This window comes from Sapajus apella, unplaced genomic scaffold (genome assembly GCF_009761245.1).
Source record: "Sapajus apella isolate SASKATOON/1434 unplaced genomic scaffold, GSC_monkey_1.0 scaffold68, whole genome shotgun sequence".
In the NCBI taxonomy this organism is placed as follows: domain Eukaryota; kingdom Metazoa; phylum Chordata; class Mammalia; order Primates; family Cebidae; genus Sapajus; species Sapajus apella.
In genome coordinates, this window is record NW_022437008.1 from 6,204,337 (window position 1) to 6,223,837 (window position 19,501).

The 19,501-nt window shown below is 42.7% G+C and overlaps 1 protein-coding gene across 1 annotated transcript in view; it reads right to left on the reverse strand.

Annotated features, from left to right (window-relative positions):
- Positions 1-3,329: 3,329 nt before the first annotated feature.
- UBA2 (ubiquitin like modifier activating enzyme 2) overlaps positions 3,330-19,501 on the reverse strand; it is a 42,188-nt gene continuing 26,016 nt past the window's right edge. Inside the window, exons 11-17 of the mRNA XM_032249098.1 lie at positions 18,560-18,653; positions 18,360-18,472; positions 15,109-15,264; positions 13,720-13,816; positions 9,461-9,566; positions 6,199-6,335; positions 3,330-4,181 (exon numbers count right to left, since the gene is read on the reverse strand). Coding sequence (XP_032104989.1) covers positions 4,003-4,181; positions 6,199-6,335; positions 9,461-9,566; positions 13,720-13,816; positions 15,109-15,264; positions 18,360-18,472; positions 18,560-18,653 — 882 coding nt within the window. The 3' untranslated portion in view covers positions 3,330-4,002. The remainder of the gene's footprint in view (positions 4,182-6,198; positions 6,336-9,460; positions 9,567-13,719; positions 13,817-15,108; positions 15,265-18,359; positions 18,473-18,559; positions 18,654-19,501) is intronic.

Consider the following 19,501-nt stretch of genomic DNA (forward strand, 5'->3'; position numbering starts at 1 on the left):
ATTCAAATGGGAAAGAACAAAAGGACATATACAAAACATCAGAAATGCATCGTTGGTAACTGTTGATAACTAAAAGGCAGGGTGTGGCTGGGCGCAGTGGCTCACGCCTGTAATCCCACCACTTTGGGAGGCCAAGGCGGGCGGATCACAAGGTCAGGAGATCGAGACCATCCTGGCTAACATGGTGAAACTCTGTCCCTACTAAAAAAAACCAAAAAACTTAGGGCATGGTGGCATTTGCCTGTAGTCCCAGCTATTTGGGAGGCTGAGGCAGGAGAATCACTTGAACCCAGGAGGCAGAGCTTGCTGTGAGCCGAGATGGCATCACTGCACTCCAGCCTGGGCGACATTGTGAGACTCTGTCTCTAAGAAATAAAAAAAAAAGGCAGGGCGAGGGTGGGGTGCATGGCTCAGTGCCTGTAATTCCAGTACTTGGTAAGGCCAAGGTGGGAGGATCCCTTGAGGCCAGCAGTTGGAGACAAGCCTGGACAACATGAGACCCTGTCTCCACAAAAATTTTTTAAAAACTTAGCTGTGCATGGTGGTGAGCTCCTGTAGTTTCAGGGACTTACGAGGCTGGGTTGGGAGAATTGCTTGAACCCAGGTCAAGGCTGCAGTGACCTATGAAGGCACCACTTCAAAAATAAGGCAGGATGACGTGTAAAGAATGGAGAGAATTGCAAAATGCAAATTTCTAGGGAGCTTTGCAGAATAAAAAGTATCAAAAAATGAGATCCATCCTAAGATATTTCATTTTATATTACATAGTTAAGTTTCAAGTTATTTTCCAGAGGAAAATTAAACACCTTCTGAAACCATAAAGGCAGATGAAGCTCACAGGCTCACAGCTGTGGATGGAGACCCAGCTTGCTGGCATAACTTTCAGGTGAAAGTCAGTCCACTCTGGGGCTCCAGAAGGCTGAGTCTTTATTTATTTATTTATTTTGAATAGAGACGGGGTTTCACTATGTTGGCCAGGCTGGTCTTGAACTCCTGACCTTAGGCGATTCACCCGCCTCGGCCTCCCAAAGCAATGGGATTACAGGCGTGAGCCACTGCACCCGGCCGGCTGAGTCTTCAACATGATTTTCCTTCTTTTTTTTTTAGAGGGAGGGTCTCATTCTGTCACCCAGGCTGAAGTATAGTGGCACAGTCTTGGCTCAATGCAAACCCCACCTCCCAGGCTCAAGCAATCCTGCCCCGTCAGCCTCCCAAGCAGCTGGGGTTACAGGGAAGCACCACCACGCTCAGCTAATTTTTATATTTTTTTGTAAAGATGGGGTTTTGCCAAGTTGCCCAGGCTGGTCTGTAACTCCTGGTCTCAAGCGATCTTCCTGCCTCAGCCTCTCAAAGTGCTGGGATTACAGGTGTGAGCCACCACACCCAGCCTTCAACATGGTTTTTCTGAAAGCTCTGATTTACAAATGATGTACAACAAGGAGTAATGGTTAATAAGCTGAATGGCAGAGTAAGAATTACACAAAGTAGAATAATACCTGAATTAGAAATTTGAAATTTAGTTGATATACAAAAGAAATATTGCCAGAAACACAAAGGGCACATGCATACAATAGGGGAAATAGCTTAATGGGTTTCTGTTCTCTGAAAACTCACGGCACACCTCTGAGTGATGAGAGTACCCTAAGGGGCAAAGCTCTCTGAGGTCCAGGACCAGGAAGACAAGTGCTACTCCACCTACTGCCTATCTGGCACTACCTGTAGGCTGGAGTTGGGCTGGGGATGGTACACTCAAAGTGGACTTTCGTAAACTAGGGGACAACCCAGACAAACACTGCAGAAAGGAGGAAGGACTCCCTCTCCAGCATCTCACATGCAAGGCTCCAAGCTACTGGGCTTGGGAAAAAAGTCACATACTTTCTCAACAAAGGCCAACTGCTGCTGACAATCCAAATTTTAAAAACACTGCCATTAGAAGCATTATTTTTATTTTTTAGGCAGGGTCTTGCTATGCTGCCCATGCTGGCCTTGAACTTCAGGGATCAAGTCATCCTCCTGCCTCAGCCTCCTGAACAGCTGGGACACACATATACACCACCACCACACCCAGGAGGAACTTTATTTTAGAAAGTACTTTTCCTACCTGTGAAGTCTCCAAGAAACAAACAAACAAACAAAAAGTACTCGTCTATGGCAAACAGTGATCTTCTTAACCTTTAAGGGTTTGTTTTTTTTTTTTTTGCCAGGCATGGTGGTTCCTACATGAAATCCCAGCACTTTGGGAGGTGGACACGGATGGATCACAAGGTCAGGAGATTGACCATCTTGGCCAACGTGGTAAAACCGCATCTCTACTATTTTTTTTTTTTTTGGAAATGGGGAGGTTGACCCTTGCTGTCCAGGCTGAAGTGAAACGGCACAATCTTAGCTCATCGAAACCTCTGCCTCCCAGATTCAAGCAATTCTCCTGCCTCAGCCTCCAAGTAGAGGGATTACAGACACCCACCACCACCACAAGCTAGTTTTTGTATTATTATTATTTTTAAAATAGAGACGGGGTTTTACCACATTGGCCAGGCTGGTCTCAAACTCCTGATCTCAGGTGATCCACCCACCTTGGCCTCCCAAAGTTCTGGGATTACAGGCACGAGCCACCGTGCCCAGCCGAGTTACTTTTTTATTTTTTAGAGATGGGAGTCTCACTGTTGCCAGGCTGCAGTGCAGTGGCATGATCTCAGCTCACTGCAATCTCTGCCTCTCAGGTTCAAGAGATTCTCCTGCCTCACCTTCCTGAGTAGCTATGACTACAGGTGCATGCCACCACACCCATCTTTTTTTTTTTTTGTATTTTTAGCAGAGACTGGGTTTCACCATGTTGGCCAGGATGGTCTCCATCTCCTGAACTTATGATCCGCCCACCTTGGCATCCCAAAGTGTTGGGATTATAGGCATGAGCCACTGAGCCCGGCCAAGTTATTATTATTATTATTTTTTGAGAGGGAGTTTCGCTCTTGTTACCCAGGCTGGAGTGCAATGGCGCGATCTCGGCTCATCGCAACCTCCGCCTCCTGGGTTCAGGCAATTCTCCTGCCTCAGCCTCCTGAGTAGCTGGGATTACAGGCACGCGCCACCATGCCCAGCTAATTATTTGTATTTTTAGTAGAGATGTGGTTTCACCATGTTGACCAGGATGGTCTCGGTCTCTTGACCTCTTTATCCACCTGCCTCGGCCTCCCAAAAGTGCTGGGATTACAGGCGTGAGCCACCGTGCCCAGCCCTATTTTTTTAATGGAAAGAATTTAATGGCACAGTTTCTGTTTCTGCTGCCTCATATCTAGTGAGGCAGCAGAAACACAAACTGTGCAGGCATGTGTAACAAGAATGCAGATGCCATTTATTTGGTCCATAAGTATAGTCGTTATTTGAGTTTTACAAAACATCGAATATAAATAACCTGAAACTGTAACAATACACAAAAATTGGCTTCTTACACAGACATACCAGGCAGTACAAACTGAAAACTTGAGTAAATTAACATTGTTTTACATTAATATACATAGTGCCATTTAACATTTAAAAACAAGTTTCAATGCATAGCACTTGATACTTCTTTGAATCTGTTTCAGTCAGTTAAGAGTATGAAAATGGTTAGATCTAGGCTAAAAATAATTCTTCTTCTAGCCAAAAATAAAGGCATAATATTTATAACCAGGTATCAACTTTACTAAACCACAATATTTTGAAACTAATGATACCTAAGGGTATTTACATTAAAAAGGCAACATGCACTGTGTTGTTTTATCTCATGACTGGTTATGCACACACTTTGTTCAAAGGGTTTTAAAAACTATATTCCTACTTTCAATACAGCAATACTGCAATGTGTCTAACAGCTTTAGCAAAATGAATGCTTTCAAAGGGAGCAGAATAATTTTCAAGTCACTGGTGTCAACGTTTTCCCTTTGGAACAAAGGACATAACAAATAATCTGGTTCTGCCAGATAAACTAAGTAGTAAGAGGGTTCTGTTTAGAGGCATTTCTGTTCAATCTAATGCTATGACATCATCAAGCTCTTCCTTCTGTTCTATACGTGACCTCTTTGCACCGAGATTCTCCTTCTCATCTAATTTCCTCTTGCGGCTTCTCTCTTCTTCACTGACGTCAGTATTATTTGAAGAATCTTCATCCGAATCAACTATGAGAACATCATCTTGCTCTTGAGCTTATTTCAGGAAAAAAGAAAAAAAAATGGTTAAAAATGTGGGAGTTACTTTGCTCACCAATATTTTATATAATTGAAAGCTGACTCTTGTAATAGACACCAAACTAAAGAATGGCCGCCATTAAGGCATCTTCACTTTACACATTACATATATGCATACTATTTTTTTTTTTTTTTGAGACGGAGTTTCGCTCTTGTTACCCAGGCTGGAGTGCAATGGCGCGATCTCGGCTCATCGCAACCTCCGCCTCCTGGGTTCAGGCAATTCTCCTGCCTCAGCCTCCTGAGTAGCTGGGATTACAGGCACGTGCCACCATGCCCAGCTAATTTTTGTATTTTTAGTAGAGACGGGGTTTCACCATGTTGACCAGGATGGTCTCGATCTCTTGACCTCGTGATCCACCCGCCTCGGCCTCCCAAAGTGCTGGGATTACAGGCGTGAGCCACTGCGCCCGGCCGATGCATACTATTTTAAATGTTTTCTATAACAAGCACTTATTTCTTTTCTAATCAAAACAAAAAATTGTAACAAGCATTATATAACCCAAAGGACTCATTACATATCCTCGATTCCACCTCTACCTTCTCCAACAGAAAAGCAGAGGGTGCATATTCTAATAATGGTGGTGGTGGTAACAATAACAACAATAATACAGCACTTACAATGTGCCAGGAACTGTTCTGAGCACTGTGCATATGACAACTCATTTAATCATCACAACCCTATAAAGAAGATCACATGATTATCTGCTTTCCAGGAAAGGAAACTCATTGAATGACACAGGAGCAGAGGATGAAGCCAGGAACCATGCCCAAGGCAGCTCGGCCCATACTCTTAAGAGTAGGAACTGACACTAAAGGTGGTTTTATCTCCCGTCCAGCAAAATCAAAGGCAGAATACCTATCTTACTCATGGCTGTAACCCTGGAAACCTACCCACATTACAGCATCAATAAACGTATATTTCAAATTACGATTTTGGAAAAGCTACCATATAGTTTCTTCCCCAAAGGAGGATGATGGACCTTTCTAGTTTCAGTGGAGGAAAAGAAGGTCATGAACCAATGGCCCCAGGCCATAATCTGAATGTCCATCTCCAAAATTCTCAAGAGAACATTAGAGCCAAGAGTAAACATATTCCAAAGAAGGCCACATCAAAGAATGAAAACAAAGAGGTAAAAATTTGGTAACCTTTAGTTTCCTAACTAAAGGAAGAAAGGGAGCGAAGTAAATATTCAAATTAGAACACAGTAAAGAATCAGTTATTTGGAAAAGCACCCAGCACCAGCATTGAAAACCCAGGAGAAAGGACTATACCCAACTCACACTGGTGATGAGGAAACTCTAACATGCCTAAATTCCACACTTACCAAGCATCTGTTAACTCAAAATAGTCAGAGGCATGGATTTATTGCTCCTGAATAAAACAAGCACACAAAATCCTAACCTAAATAGTCAGCCTCCTACATAGGCTGACTTTGTGCACTAGTAAACTATCATTTCAAATTAAATTGTAAAAGTCAATTAACAAAAATAACAAAGTGTTCCTGTTTTCTGTAAGAACATCTCCCAGTCTTAAATAACTTTTTTTTTTAAAATCCTGACATACTCTTGCTGTTGCCCAGGCTGGAGTGCAGCGGTGTGATCATGGCTCACTGCAGTGTTTTACTCTGGGGTTCAAGTGATCTACTTCAGCTTCCTGACACTACAGGTATGTGCTACCATGCCTGGCTAATTTTTTAGGTACAGATGGGGTCTCACTGTGTTGCCCAGGCTGCTCTCCAACTCCTGGCTTCAAGTAATACTCCCATCTTGGCCTCTCAAACTGCTGGGATTACAGGTGTGGGCTACCACACCTGGCCTTAAATGTCTTCATGGTTCATAAATTCAAAGCTCCATTCCAACAATCGGTATCAAACCAATACACACCTCTAGTAGTTTTATGGATTTATGGTCAATGTTCCTAATAACCTGCTTGGTGGGTTTTTAACAACTTGCTGGTTGGGGCCATACTCACCTGTGGAGGTGGAAGGCTGAGCTCCATCATCACTGCCATTGGTTATGCTTTTGGCAGCATCTTCAGCTTGTTTGGGCCCCACTTTTTCCAGGGCATCACCAACAACTTCAAATTCAACATCCTTTCCTAGGTCTTCACTGTAGGAAAATCACAAAGGTCACAGCTACAATCATGTACAAAACAAAGGAGCAACAGAGAAATCCTGTTGTTCCACAAAGCTCAAAGCATACACTATATGTACACACCAAATATCTGGATTCTAATTTTTCAAAATTTTTTATTAAAAAAAAATTAGAGATGGGGTCCCATAATGTTGCCCAGGCTGGTCTTGAAATCCTAGTCTCAAGTCATCCTCCTACCTTGGCCTTGAAAAGTGCTGGGATTATAGGTGTAAGCCACCCATACCCAGCTCTAATTTTCAAAGAGCTAAACTTACAATAAAAAAGACGGTACACAACAAATTTCTGTGACAATCCAAAACCCTAAATGCACTTTCAAATCAGGCAAAGGTTTTCGTTTTTTTAAAAAACAGTAAATAACTTATTGCTAAAGCAGAAAGCTCAGCCCAAAACTGCAGCCTGAAACTCTTAGACATTATTTCTTCAGCTACTATGCCAAAAATTTCTAAGTCCTCTACTTACAAATGTGACCTTTTCTTTGAGACGGAGTTTTGCTTTGTCGCCCAGGCTAGAGTGCAGTGGTGATCTCGACTCAATGCAACCTCTGCAGTAAGGAACCCAGGTTCCAAGTGATTTTTCTGCCTCAGCCTCCTGAGTAGCTGCAACTATATGTGCATGCCACCATGCCCATCTAATTTTTTCTGTATTTTTAGCAGAGATGGGGTTTCACCGTATTGGCCAGGGTGGTCTTGAACTCCTGAGCTCGTGATCTGCCTCCCAAAGTGCTGAGTTTACATGCATGAGCTACCGCACAGGGCCTACAATGTAATCTTAACTATAGTAATGTGGTATCTTATGGGCAGTACTACATGGTTTCTGGGTCTCCCCATCTTTACAAGTTACACCCTGCTTCTGTACATGAATTCACATTAAGTCAAACAAAAGACTTACATGTTTTAAGGGGTGGGATTCTGTACCCAGAGAGCTAAAAAATGTAATTAAAAACCCTAATTATGCCTCCTCTTTTAGATATTATGTGGTATTTCCACTTTACTGTACATGTCCTTCCACTGTCTTTTCTTTCACAGGTAAACACAAGCATGCCACTTACATCTAACTGGTGTCTAACTGAAGCAGCACCACTTTGACTCCATTATATAACTCTGTGAAATTCACTACTTACTAATAACTCACATTCAGTCCTTCCTGTCACTTTATGCTTTTTAAAACGTAGTTCTCTCCAAATAACCACACAAATGCTATACATGTTTGTATACTCATGGCAATATTGGTAAAATAACTGGATGCAGGTGGCAGCACCACTAACCCCTTTATGTTAGATGCTGCACAAAAAACCCCAAGTCAGGGTGCAGTTCCACCACGTCAACGAGCATGGACAAAATGCACCCTGGTCAACACATGTATCTATTAGAGTAGGGGACCATATCTATGTTAACTGTGCTGTAGACTCAGGAATCTGTACAGGTTTTTTTTTTTTTTTCCCCCTCAAAATGGAGTTTTGCTCTTGTCACTCAAGCTGGAGTACAATGGCACAATCTCGACTCACTGCAACCTCCACCTCCCGGGTTCAAACGATTCTCCTGCCTCAGTTTCCCAAGTTTCTGGGAATACAGGTGTGCACTACCACCAGCCTGGTGGCCAGACTGACTCCTGACCTGAGGTGATCTGCCCGCCTTGACCTCCCAAAGTGTTTGGATTATAGGCGTGAGTCACCACGCCTGGCCAGTACAGATAATTCTCAATACTTACTTATTTATTTATTTATTTATTTATTTATTTTTTTGAGACGGACTTTCACTCTTGTTACCCAGGCTGGAGTGCAAAGGTGCGATCTCGGCTCATCGCAACCTCCGCCTCCTGGGTTCAGGCAATTCTCCTGCCTCAGCCTCCTGAGTAGCTGGGATTACAGGCACGTGCCACCATGCCCAGCTAATTTTTTGTATTTTTAGTAGAGACGGGGTTTCACCATGTTGACCAGGATGGTCTCCAACTCTTGACCTCGTGATCCACCCGCCTCGGCCTCCCAAAGTGTTGGGATTACAGGCGTGAGCCACTGCGCCCGGCCTATTTTTTTATTTTTTGAGACGAAGTCTCATTCTGTCACCAAGACTAGAGTGCAATGGCACGATCTTGGCTCACCGTGACCTCCGCCTCCCAGGTTCAAGTGATTCTCCTGTCTCCACCTTCCTAGTAGCTGGGATTACAGGCGCACGCCACCATACCCAGCTACTTTTTTGGTATTTTTAGTAGACATGGGGTTTCACCATGTTCCCCAGGCTGGTCTCGAACTCCTGAGCTCAGGTAATCTACCTGCTTCAGCCTCTCGAAGTGCTAGGATTACAGGAGTGAGCCACTGCGCCTAGCCGGTTCTCAGTATTCTTTTGTTATTTCCACAAAATCAAAAGTGAAACTGTTTTATGGAAGAAATATTTCTCTTTTCTATAGAGCCTTGAAAAATAATTTTATTCCAGTTCAATTACTATAATGAATTCACCTCTGTTTAAACTATTCAAACACCTGGTCTAAGTCTTTCTGATCAGCCACCACTGATGATAGTTACTCTTAAAACATTTTTGCTTATTTCTCATACACACCACACACACACACACACACACACACACACACACACACACACACTTTTTTAAAGATATAGAGTCTCACTCTGTCACCCAGGTTGGAGTGTAGTAGTGCGATCTCGGCTCTCTGCAACCTCCACCTCCCAAGGTTCAAGGGATTCTCCTGCCTCAGTTCAGCCTTCCAAGTAGCTAGGACTACAGGTGCCTGCCGCTATGCCCAGCTAATTTTCGTATTTTTAGCAGAGATGGGGTTTCACCATGTTGCCCAGGTTGGTCTCGAACTCCTGACCTCAGGTGATCCGCCTGCCTGCACCTCCTAAAGTACTGAAATGATAGGCGTGAGCCACCGCACCCGGCCAATTTCTGAATCCCCAAATTTTTTTATAGGTCAAACGTCAGGGAACTCAGTGACCAACTCAACCAAATATACTATACAGTTTCAAATGAACAGCAGGGTTTAATGTTAAGAAAATACTTGTCCTCCATTTTGTCGAAAGTTTATATATTCAAACAATATCTTACAGTTAAAATATTAATAGCTCTTACCTATGAAGGATGTTGATCAATAAGGTATAGTCCTGGAGGAAGTCATCTGCTTGAAGCCGGCTGCCATTTCTAATTCCAAATTCTGACAACTTCTTGTGATTATTAGCTAGGAAATATGAAGATAATTTAGATACTTCAGTTACATCTTCATAGAGAAGTCAGGTTGAGTTTTATTTTTTATTTTTTGAGACAGAGATTCACTCTTGTTACCCAGGCTGGACTGCACTGGCGCATTCTCGGCTCACCGCAACCTCTGCCTCCTGGGTTCAGGCAATTCTCCTGCCTCAACCTCCTGAGTAGCTGGGATTATAGGCACGCGCCACCATGCCCAGCTGATGTTTTGTATTTTTCGTAGAGACGGGGTTTCACCATGTTGACCAGGATGGTCTTGATCTCTTGACCTCGTGATCCACCCACCTCGGCCTCCCAAAGTGCTGGGATTACAGGCTTGAGCCACTGCGCCCGGCAGGTTCAGTTTTAAAAAGCTAAGCCTCTGTTATGAGCTGAACTGTGTCACGTCCACCAATATCCAAAGGTTGAAACCCTAATCCCCAGCATCTCAGAATGTGATGGTATTTGGAGATAGGACTTTTTAAAGGAATTATTAAATTTAAATGGGGCAAGTAGAGTGGGCTGTAATCCCAGCTGACTGATGTCCTTCCTTAGAGGAAGAGGAAGGCCAGGCACGGTGGCTCACATCTATAATCTTAGCACTCTGGGAGGCCAAGGCAGGAGGATTGATTGCTGAAGCCCAGGAGTTGCAGTGAGGCATGTGATTGCATCACTGTACCCCAGCCGGCTAGGTAACAAAGCAACAAAAAAAAGTGTTAGACTTTGTCTCAAAACACACACATACAGGGCACCCGGTGTGGTGGCTCACGCCTATAATCCCAGCCCTTTGGGAGGCTGAGGCTAGCAGATCACCAGGTCAGGGGTTCAAGACCAGCCTGACCACAAAACCCTGGCTCTACTAAATATAGAAAAATTAGCTGGACGTGGTGCTGCGTGCCTGTAATTCCAGCTACTCGGGAGGCTGAGGCAGGAGAATTGCTTGAACCCAGGATGCAAAGATTGTGGTGAGCCAAGAACATGTCATTGCACTCTGGCCTGGGCAACAGACTGAGACTCCATCTCAAAAAAAACACAAAAAACAAAAATGAGCTGGACATGGTGGCTCATGCCTATAATCCCAGCTACTTGGGACGCTTAGGCAGGAGAATTGCTTGAACTGGGGAAGTGGAGGTTACAGTGAGCCAAGATCGCACCATTGCACTCCAGCCTGTGTGACAGAGAGATTCTGTCTTTAAAAAAAAAAAAAAAAGGCCGGGCGCGGTGGCTCAAGCCTGTAATCCCAGCACTTTGGGAGGCCGAGGCGGGTGGATCACCAGGTCAAGAGATCGAGACCATCCTGGTCAACATGGTGAAACCCCGTCTCTACTAAAAATACAAAACATTAGCTGGGCATGGTGGCGCGTGCCTGTAATCCCAGCTACTCAGGAGGCTAAGGCAGGAGAATTGCCTGAACCCAGGAGGCGGAGGTTGCGGTGAGCCGAGATCGCGCCATTGCACTCCAGCCTGGGTAACATGAGTGAAACTCCGTCTCAAAAAAAAAAAAAAACAGACAGGGCCTCACTATGTCGCACAGGCTGGAGTACATATCCCAGGCTTGAGCAGTCTTCCCACCTCAGCCTCCAGAGCAGCTGGAACTACCGGTGCATGCCACAAATGCCCAACTTTTTTTTTTTAAGCAGAGGTCTTATTCTGTTGCCCAGGCTGGAGTGCAGTGGTACGATCTTGGCTCACTTCAACCTCCGGCTCCTGAGTTCAAGCGATTCTCCTGCCTCAGCCTCCATAGTAACTGGGATTACAGGCACCCACCACCATGCTTGGTTAGTTTTTGTATTTTTAGTAGAGACAGGGTTTCACCATGTTGGCCAGGCTGGTCTCAAACTTCTGACCTCAAGTGATCCACCCACCTCGGCCCACCAAAGTGCTGGGATTACAGCCACAACGCCCGGCCTAATTTTTGTATTTTTACAAAAGATGGAGTTTGGCCATGTTGGCCAGGCTGGTCTCAAACTCCTGGACTCAAGTGATCCTCCCGCCTCGGCCTGTCAAAGTGCTAGGATTAGAGGTGTGAGCCACTGTACCCAGCCCAATTTTCTATATAATCTCAATTTTCAATCGCATAACTTTTTTTTTTTGGCTTTTTAACATTTCTTTCATTGCTTATAAGGAAAATGCTTAGAAAGGCTTTCTTTACATTGACATCCAGAAAATACTAGCAGTTTCTTATAGTTCTTTTCTAGATCTATTGCTTGCTTTACCTTTTTAATCTATCTGGAATGCCCGTGGAGAATATTTCTTACCCAGATTTCCATCTCCAAGCCCTTTCACACATCACCACTGACTGCAAACCTCTTGGAACCATCACGTTCAAAAGGAAAACCAGTTAATGTGGGTTCTCATCGTGGTGAATTAGCATCACCCGTGAAGTCTTGTATTGGCCTAACAATGCTGCTACTCCTCACCTGGGCTCCAAGTTCTGACTTTGCGAATCTCAAATCTGTCCCCTGCCTCCACCTTAGTTAAAAATCCCTCAATTCCCGCCTCCCTAACTAGCTCCCTGTTACTCTCGTTTAAACCCTGGTGGCAATATTGCCCCTTCCTCTGGAGGGTAGGGGTCAAGGGAGGGGAGGAAGACACACACCCTACACGTATGACAAGAAAGACTCCAACTTCAGCACTGCTGCTAATCCCTCAGCACCTCATCTTCCAGCGAAACCAAGTTACGGGCCACTCTCAAAGCAGTGTAGGTTGTTTCACAAGTTCACACTTCTGTAGACAGATGTTCATTTTGTCTAAATGCTCCCTTTGCCTAGAAGGTCCTTACTATTTCTTCAAAAACTGACCCAAGAGTCTGCCCTCTCCTATGACTCCCCCTCCCTTTCACAAAGCTAAATATAATTTTCTTAGATTCATACTGTGTACAAATCTTTTTACAGTTTTCCTTGGACTATACTGAATCCACCTGTTGACAATCTCGACTCCCCTTCCAGGCTGCAAGGTACTTCTAGCCAAGGTCTGTTGTCTTACTCATCCTTGACTTATGAATACCCAAGTCTATGCCTGTCATACAGGACTCCATACATATTTTGATAAGTGCCGTCTTACCCTCCATGGAACATTTACTCTACAGAGAAGGGTCACTCTGAAGCCACTGAATTTCCTGACCAGTTTCCATTTTTAATATAGAGTTTGAAAGAGCTGGCTACAATTAAGGGACAACACATGATCACAAACTTTTTTTTAAAAAGTCAGCTGGCTAGAATGAGGCTTGAATATTCAAGTAGACTCCTAAAATAGAGCACCACACAGCCAAAACATGGCTTCCAATTACACATGACCTAATATCCCAAAGAGTTTCTCAACAAGCAACTACAACCAAAAACAACCCTGACACTAAACCTGAATTTTAAGAAGGCTTAACATCTGAATCCCCATCAGGATCTCCCAAAGTATGAATAAATGACCAATGGACCAATAGGTACGAATTAAGGCAATATACAGGGAAAACACAGGCCCTCAAACCTTTGAAAATAATAGTACACTGGCAAAAACTGGGACATGGAAAAATCAACTAGAACAGCAAACCAAGAAATGAACTACAAAAGTGACCAAGGAGGTATGGGACCAACAAATATAGTCTGAAGGAGGAATAACTACAATGCAATTTTCACTATGAAAGCTTCAACAGAATCAGAGGTATTGTACCTTGTATAGCAAATGCATTAACAAAAGGGATGACGTGCTTGAACTTTTGAAAGGCAAGATCAGAAAGTCAAAACCGGGCACTGAATTTTAGTAATTTTTCTGCTGTGTAGTAGGAAGAGGCTACCAAGGCTTCCCCTCTCTTGGAGAAAACCGCCAAATACTTTTAGAACCCTCCCCACTGTGATTTGACAGAACAATCTTCTCATCACAAAGTTAGCTCCCAGGATCCAAGACACCGGCAAGGAGGTTCCTTGAAAGTGGACAAAGAGCACTGTAGTCACTGTAAATGTCTGACACGGAGCTCCAAAACATGGAAGTGTGATGACCCCCACAGCAATGTCACCTTGAAAGAGCACCTCTATGGCCAAACACTACTGCTCTCTGTAATACTGAGTATCATATACAGTAAATGGATCCACTAATGTGGACTCTTCCTTTAATCAGTCTCCTCAATGAGGGGAGTGAATGAATGCAATGTAAGATACCTTCTGTCTCTCCCTCTTCGGAAGATATTAGGATTGTTCCTTTCCCATCTTCAATTTGGACATCTGGTGCTACCATTGCAAACTTTTCTTTCACTATCTACAAAAAACAAAACAAAACAAAACCAAAAAAAGGATTCAAAATATTAATATAGGTAAACATTGTAAGAAATCCTAGACCTCTTTTCTAAGAAGGCTCTTACATTCCCCTTCTATTTATTGGAAAGCGGCCAAGTCACCCTTCAAGGTCCCTTAGAGCAAGCAGAAAAGCCATGGGGATTCACCTGAGTTCCATCCCCATATCTGACCACTGATGCAGATCAGATCCAACTTCATCCCAACAGGGGACTGGGAACTCCCTGGCTGGGTTTTGCTACTTTGTCTTTCTTTGTAGATTAGGTAGTGAGCTACACACACTTGACATATTTCATTTCAGTCTCTGTGCCAACCCTGTAATGGCAGGTGTTTGACAGACGGAATCATTTCTCATTAACCTGACTCTCAGATAAGCGTCTCCTTCCATGCATTTAGAGAGTGCTAATGATAATATTCTGTTAAATCCTATCAGCTCCTAAAAAAGAAGGGAGAAAAAAAAGAAAGGAGGAATTCTCTAAAGGTCTAAGTATCCTACAAATAGAGGAATTACCTTTAAGCTCAAGCATCAGGAGATAACGAAGATAACTATTTCCTAGAAAAGAAACTGGGGCAACCACCCTCTGCTGTACCTGCCACTTCCTTGACCAAAACATAAGTTCAAATCGATCCAACCTGCGTAATGAATTTTCGGAAGAAAAGGCCATTCCCTGTCAAGCAGCACTGCTACGTGAGAAGGGCCGCTTCCTCCTCTCTCAAGAAGCATGTAAATATGTACCATTATGATGGTCACAATCAGAGAACAACAGGAAGTGATCCCAAAGTGGAAAGTGACACTTTGGGTCTTTAAAAAAAGAAAGAAAATCTCCCCTAATAAACAAATCTGGCCAATTTAAGAGGAACTTAAGGACCAGACCATGTCCTAAACCCCCATTTCTTCCCTTATTTGAGCTCCACAGGTAAATCCAGGCATGCAAATGTCCTATGACCGCAAGGGCTAACTTACCACACCAGAATCAGGTCATATTAGATAAATGTGTATCATCACCAAGTCTCAACTCAGACTTCAGAAATAACAAAAGTCCCCTAATTTGCTGGAGTAGGACCTACTCCATTCTGGGTTGTGGGGCACCTACTCTGGAATCACAGACAGAAAAGCCTGCAGGAATCCTTGAAATAACCCAGGAAATCACAGCAACACATCTGTGCAGTTGGACCTTTTCAGAATCATTAGCTAGTGCTGGCTTGTTATCACAGTAATACTGTAAAAGGAAAAACAGAACCAGCCCTTGCACTGACCTTGTCTTGTAAGGTGAGAACAGTCACTTTATGGACATTCAGCCGCACAGTCACCTCTGGCTTGCTAGCACATACGTAACAATTGGGGTTAGGAGGATCCAGTGCACAAGGGACAAGAAGCTTCTTTCTTGGATTTGGTTGTTTATTCAAAAAAATCTTTGGAGGAGAAAAACAGAAGAAATCAGAAATGTGTACTATAATTTTATACACCATACAATCTAAAATCTCATTTACCAGATATCCAATAAAAAATGACTTAAATATTCCCTTTCAGATGGCAACAAGGATGAGGAAAACCATGGCCTTTTTTAGGAGGCTGGTTTTTAACTTTTCTTTTCTAATCAGCTAAAGCCTAGGCTTGCTGAAAAGACATCTCCTTATATTATATAAGACTCTGCATTCTTCTGCAGCCCAATTTAGCAAGAGTAAGGGCATAAGCATGCTCATCTGTGGTGCCATCGCTGTATCAGCTGCTGGTGTCCCTCCCTGCAGCTATTCTTATCAACTAAGCAATCTCCCGACAAGACCAAAACATTCATTTCTCCAGTTAGCAATAATGCCTTTCACAGATGTCTAGAACCAATGTCACTGCCTTTCCAAATTCTCTGATTATAGTAACATTTATATAATTAGGGAAAAAATATTATATTTCTGGCAGTATATGCACCTATTTACCATTTCTCTAGTACTGAACAAAAAATAATTAAGAACCAAGGCAAATATAAAAATTACAATGAAATTAAGAAAAGCCCCAAGCTCCTGCTACTACTAAAGTTTGGAAAACACTAGTAAGATCCAACACAAACAACGTCAGAAGACAGAAAGTTGAGACAAACTTTTATCTTATGACTACAATGTAGTGTTGATTCTGCTATGAGGAATGAATTCTAAAGGAGTACTCTATGGACTCTCCCAAGCATACAGAACTAAATCCCTCAAGAGATAGTAAAGCCCTCCTCTGTATGATAGGTTCTCCCTAGAATGAATACTGTTATATAGAAGGACTAGAAGCAAACTGCCCTGGCCAAGCAGGCTACAGAGGCAGAAAGATTTGTTTGATTTTTGGGCTTTACCAGGAAAGTAAGTGTGCTAAGGGAAATCAATAGTAATAAAAGCAATTGCTACCACTATGAATACCTGGGCTAACATTAACCCATGCTGGTATTCATTTACAAATGTAAACAAAAGAAACCCAGATATATTACTATTAATAGTCCAAGAGTGGCATGGAGCTGAGCAGGCAAAGAAACCAGAAGGATGTGATGGGAAATCACAGACATTTTAATAAATTCAGTAATTAGTCATTGGTGAGCTCAAAGGGATACCACAGCCATATATTTAGGCTGTTATAAAAAAGAGATATTGGCCGGGCGCGGTGGCTCAAGCCTGTAATCCCAGCACTTTGGGAGGCCGAGGCGGGTGGATCACGAGGTCAAGAGATCGAGACCATCCTGGTCAACACGGTGAAACCCCGTCTCTACTAAAACTACAAAAAATTAGCTGGGCATGGTGGCGCGTGCCTGTAATCCCAGCAACTCAGGAGGCTGAGGCAGGAGAATTGCCTGAACCCAGGAGGCAGAGGTTGCGGTGAGCTGAGATCGCGCCATTGCACTCCAGCCTGGGTAACGAGAACGAAACTGTCTCAAAAAAAAAAAAGAGATATTGGCCAAGTACAGTGGCTCACGCCTATAATCCCAGCACTTTGGGAGGCTGAGGCAGCTGGTCAGGAGTTCAAGACCAGCCTGACCAACATGGTAACACCCCATCTCTACTAAAAATACAAAAATTTGCTGGACGTGGTGGCACATGCCTGTAATCTCAGCTATTCAGGAGGCTGAGGCAGGAGAATTGCTTGAAGCCAGGAGGTAGAGGTTGCACTGGGCCCAGATCGGGCCATTGCACTCCAGTGTAGGCAACAGGGAAAGACTTCATCTCAAAAAAAAACAAAAACAAAACCATACATATATATATATATTAAAAAATAGGTATCGGCCAGGCACAGTGGCTCACACTTGTAATCCCAGCACTTTGGAAGGCCAAGGCGGGAGGACTGCCTGAGCCCAGGAGTTGAACACCAACTGGACAACCATAGCAAGACCCAGTCTCTTAAAAAAAAAAAAAAGAAAGAAAAAGAAAGGAGTGCACAAATGACACTGAAAAATAAGAATACCATTGCAAACTAGATATTTTTAGAAATACCTGAGGGTTAATGGGTCATTGTATTTCAACAATAAAAAGGAGAATCTGAACAACAGTAAAAATATTGGCTAACACTTCTTAGGAAGCTTTCTTGAGTCGGTAAGAAAGCGAAGAAACATCTACAGACACTGCAGTGAAGGAAGGAATCCAAAGAGAACATCCAAGTGGTGTTAGTCTTAAGATATACACCTACCCCACCCACCACTAAGGTAACAACTGTTCAAATAGGAGACCCTTACACACAGCAAGGACCTGAAAGGAGAAAGAGAAAAATACTTTCCCACAGAAATAACAAGAAAAATTATCTTGACCTTGGTGCTTAGTGGAGGGGGAGGTGTATATTCCCATATAATTCATTACAATAACAGGGCTCGTGCAGGTTTATGGTCTGAATACATACGTATTGAAAATCCTAAGCTAAGAATTTAGGAAGTGGTCCTGTATTGGCAGTGTCCCAAGAAGCCAAATATAATAAACACAAATGCTCTTTGAAGAACTACATCTACAATGGGTCCCCAAAGAATTATCAGACACAATACCAATACATATTAATTCTGGTTTTTTTTTTTTAAATCATAAGCCATACAAGCAAAGCACTATGAGAGATAGCAGAAATGACAGTAGACTCTCCCATAAAGATTTCAGACATTATCAAAAAAATATAAAATAACTTTAAAACTGAAAAGAATGACAACATGAGAATGACTGAACAGGGTACTATAAAATGACCAAGCAAACTTTAAAAACCACATACCACTCTCAGAATTGAAAAACAATTGGAATATCTTCTTAGTACAAGGACCACACAATGAATTCTTCCAAGAATTCAAAAAATTGGAAATGTCAGAAGAAAAAGCAACTTCTTAACTTTTCCTTTTTGTTGCAATTTCCAGGAAGCTTGAACATACACTCACTCGGAAACTAGAACAATTACTTTTCCATTGCTTTAAACCAATTTTATAGTTTTCATTTTAAAAATTATCTGTTTAATGTGCTCTTTATGAATTACTTTTTAAAGGAGGTTAAATAAAAATGCAAACAGAAATACTCACTGTTCTGCACTGGTCTATTTTTCCTGATAAAATCTTCAATCCTTCCAATACTATCAACCCAGCAATCACTGCATTAGTAGTAGCAATAGCAGGAATAATGTTTCCTGCCATTGCTGGAAAAAAAAAAGATGAATATGTTTCGCTGTTTAAAAAAACAACTTCAAGGTTTTAGTGATAGAATTTTAGTACAAACAACTTACATTTGATATCAAATCTACTCTTCATATTCATACTGAAAATATGCATCCTGAGGTTTGCGGCAGAGGTGACAAAATCCATTGCAGATGGGTCATCCTGCCAATAATTGAAAAAATTTAACAAGTTTCTTCACAAACATAGTATTTTGAAGCATTACTTTCAGAACAATACTTCCATGTGTTTTGTAACACTGTAGACTTTCAATTAGAACAAGAAGCTGTTGAGGGAGAGACTAGTCAGCTAGGATCTCACAGTAGTATATAGGTGGGCTAAGTACAGGCAGGGTCTCATCCTCAGCTCCTCTGATCCAGTAATGTACTCTGACAAGAACACCAAGAACCACCAGCTTCTAGGAACTCACTCCAGCCTAAATAAAGGCACTGGAGACTGAGTGTATACACCGGAACCTCAATCTACTGACAACAGCAACCCTTTCATGGGTCCATTCATCAGTAATGAGAAGGTTGTTGAACAAATATAGAATCAAGGCAAAAAGACGGGCTGTTTAAAAAACTGTTTCAGGTTGGGCATGGTGGCTCACACCTGTAATCTCAAGCGAATTAGTAGGTTGAGGCAAGTAGACTGCCTGAGTGAGCTCAGGAGTTTGTGACCAGCCTGGGCAACATGGCAAAACACCGCCTCCACCAAATACAAAAAATTAGCCAGACATGGTGGTACAAACCTAAGGCCCCAGTTACTCTAGAGCCTGAGGTGGTGGGATCGCCTGAACTCAGGAAGTGGAGGCTGCAATGAGCCAAGAACATGCCACTGCACTCCAGCCTAGGTGGCAGAGTGAGACCCTGTCTCAATTAAAAAAAAAAAAAAAAAGATGTTTCATTAACACTTCAGAAAAATCTGGATGACTCTTTACAGCTCAACTTTGCCAAACTCTCTTCATATGCACCACTCTCATATGTGCTGTTTCTTCACATAAAGTAATACAA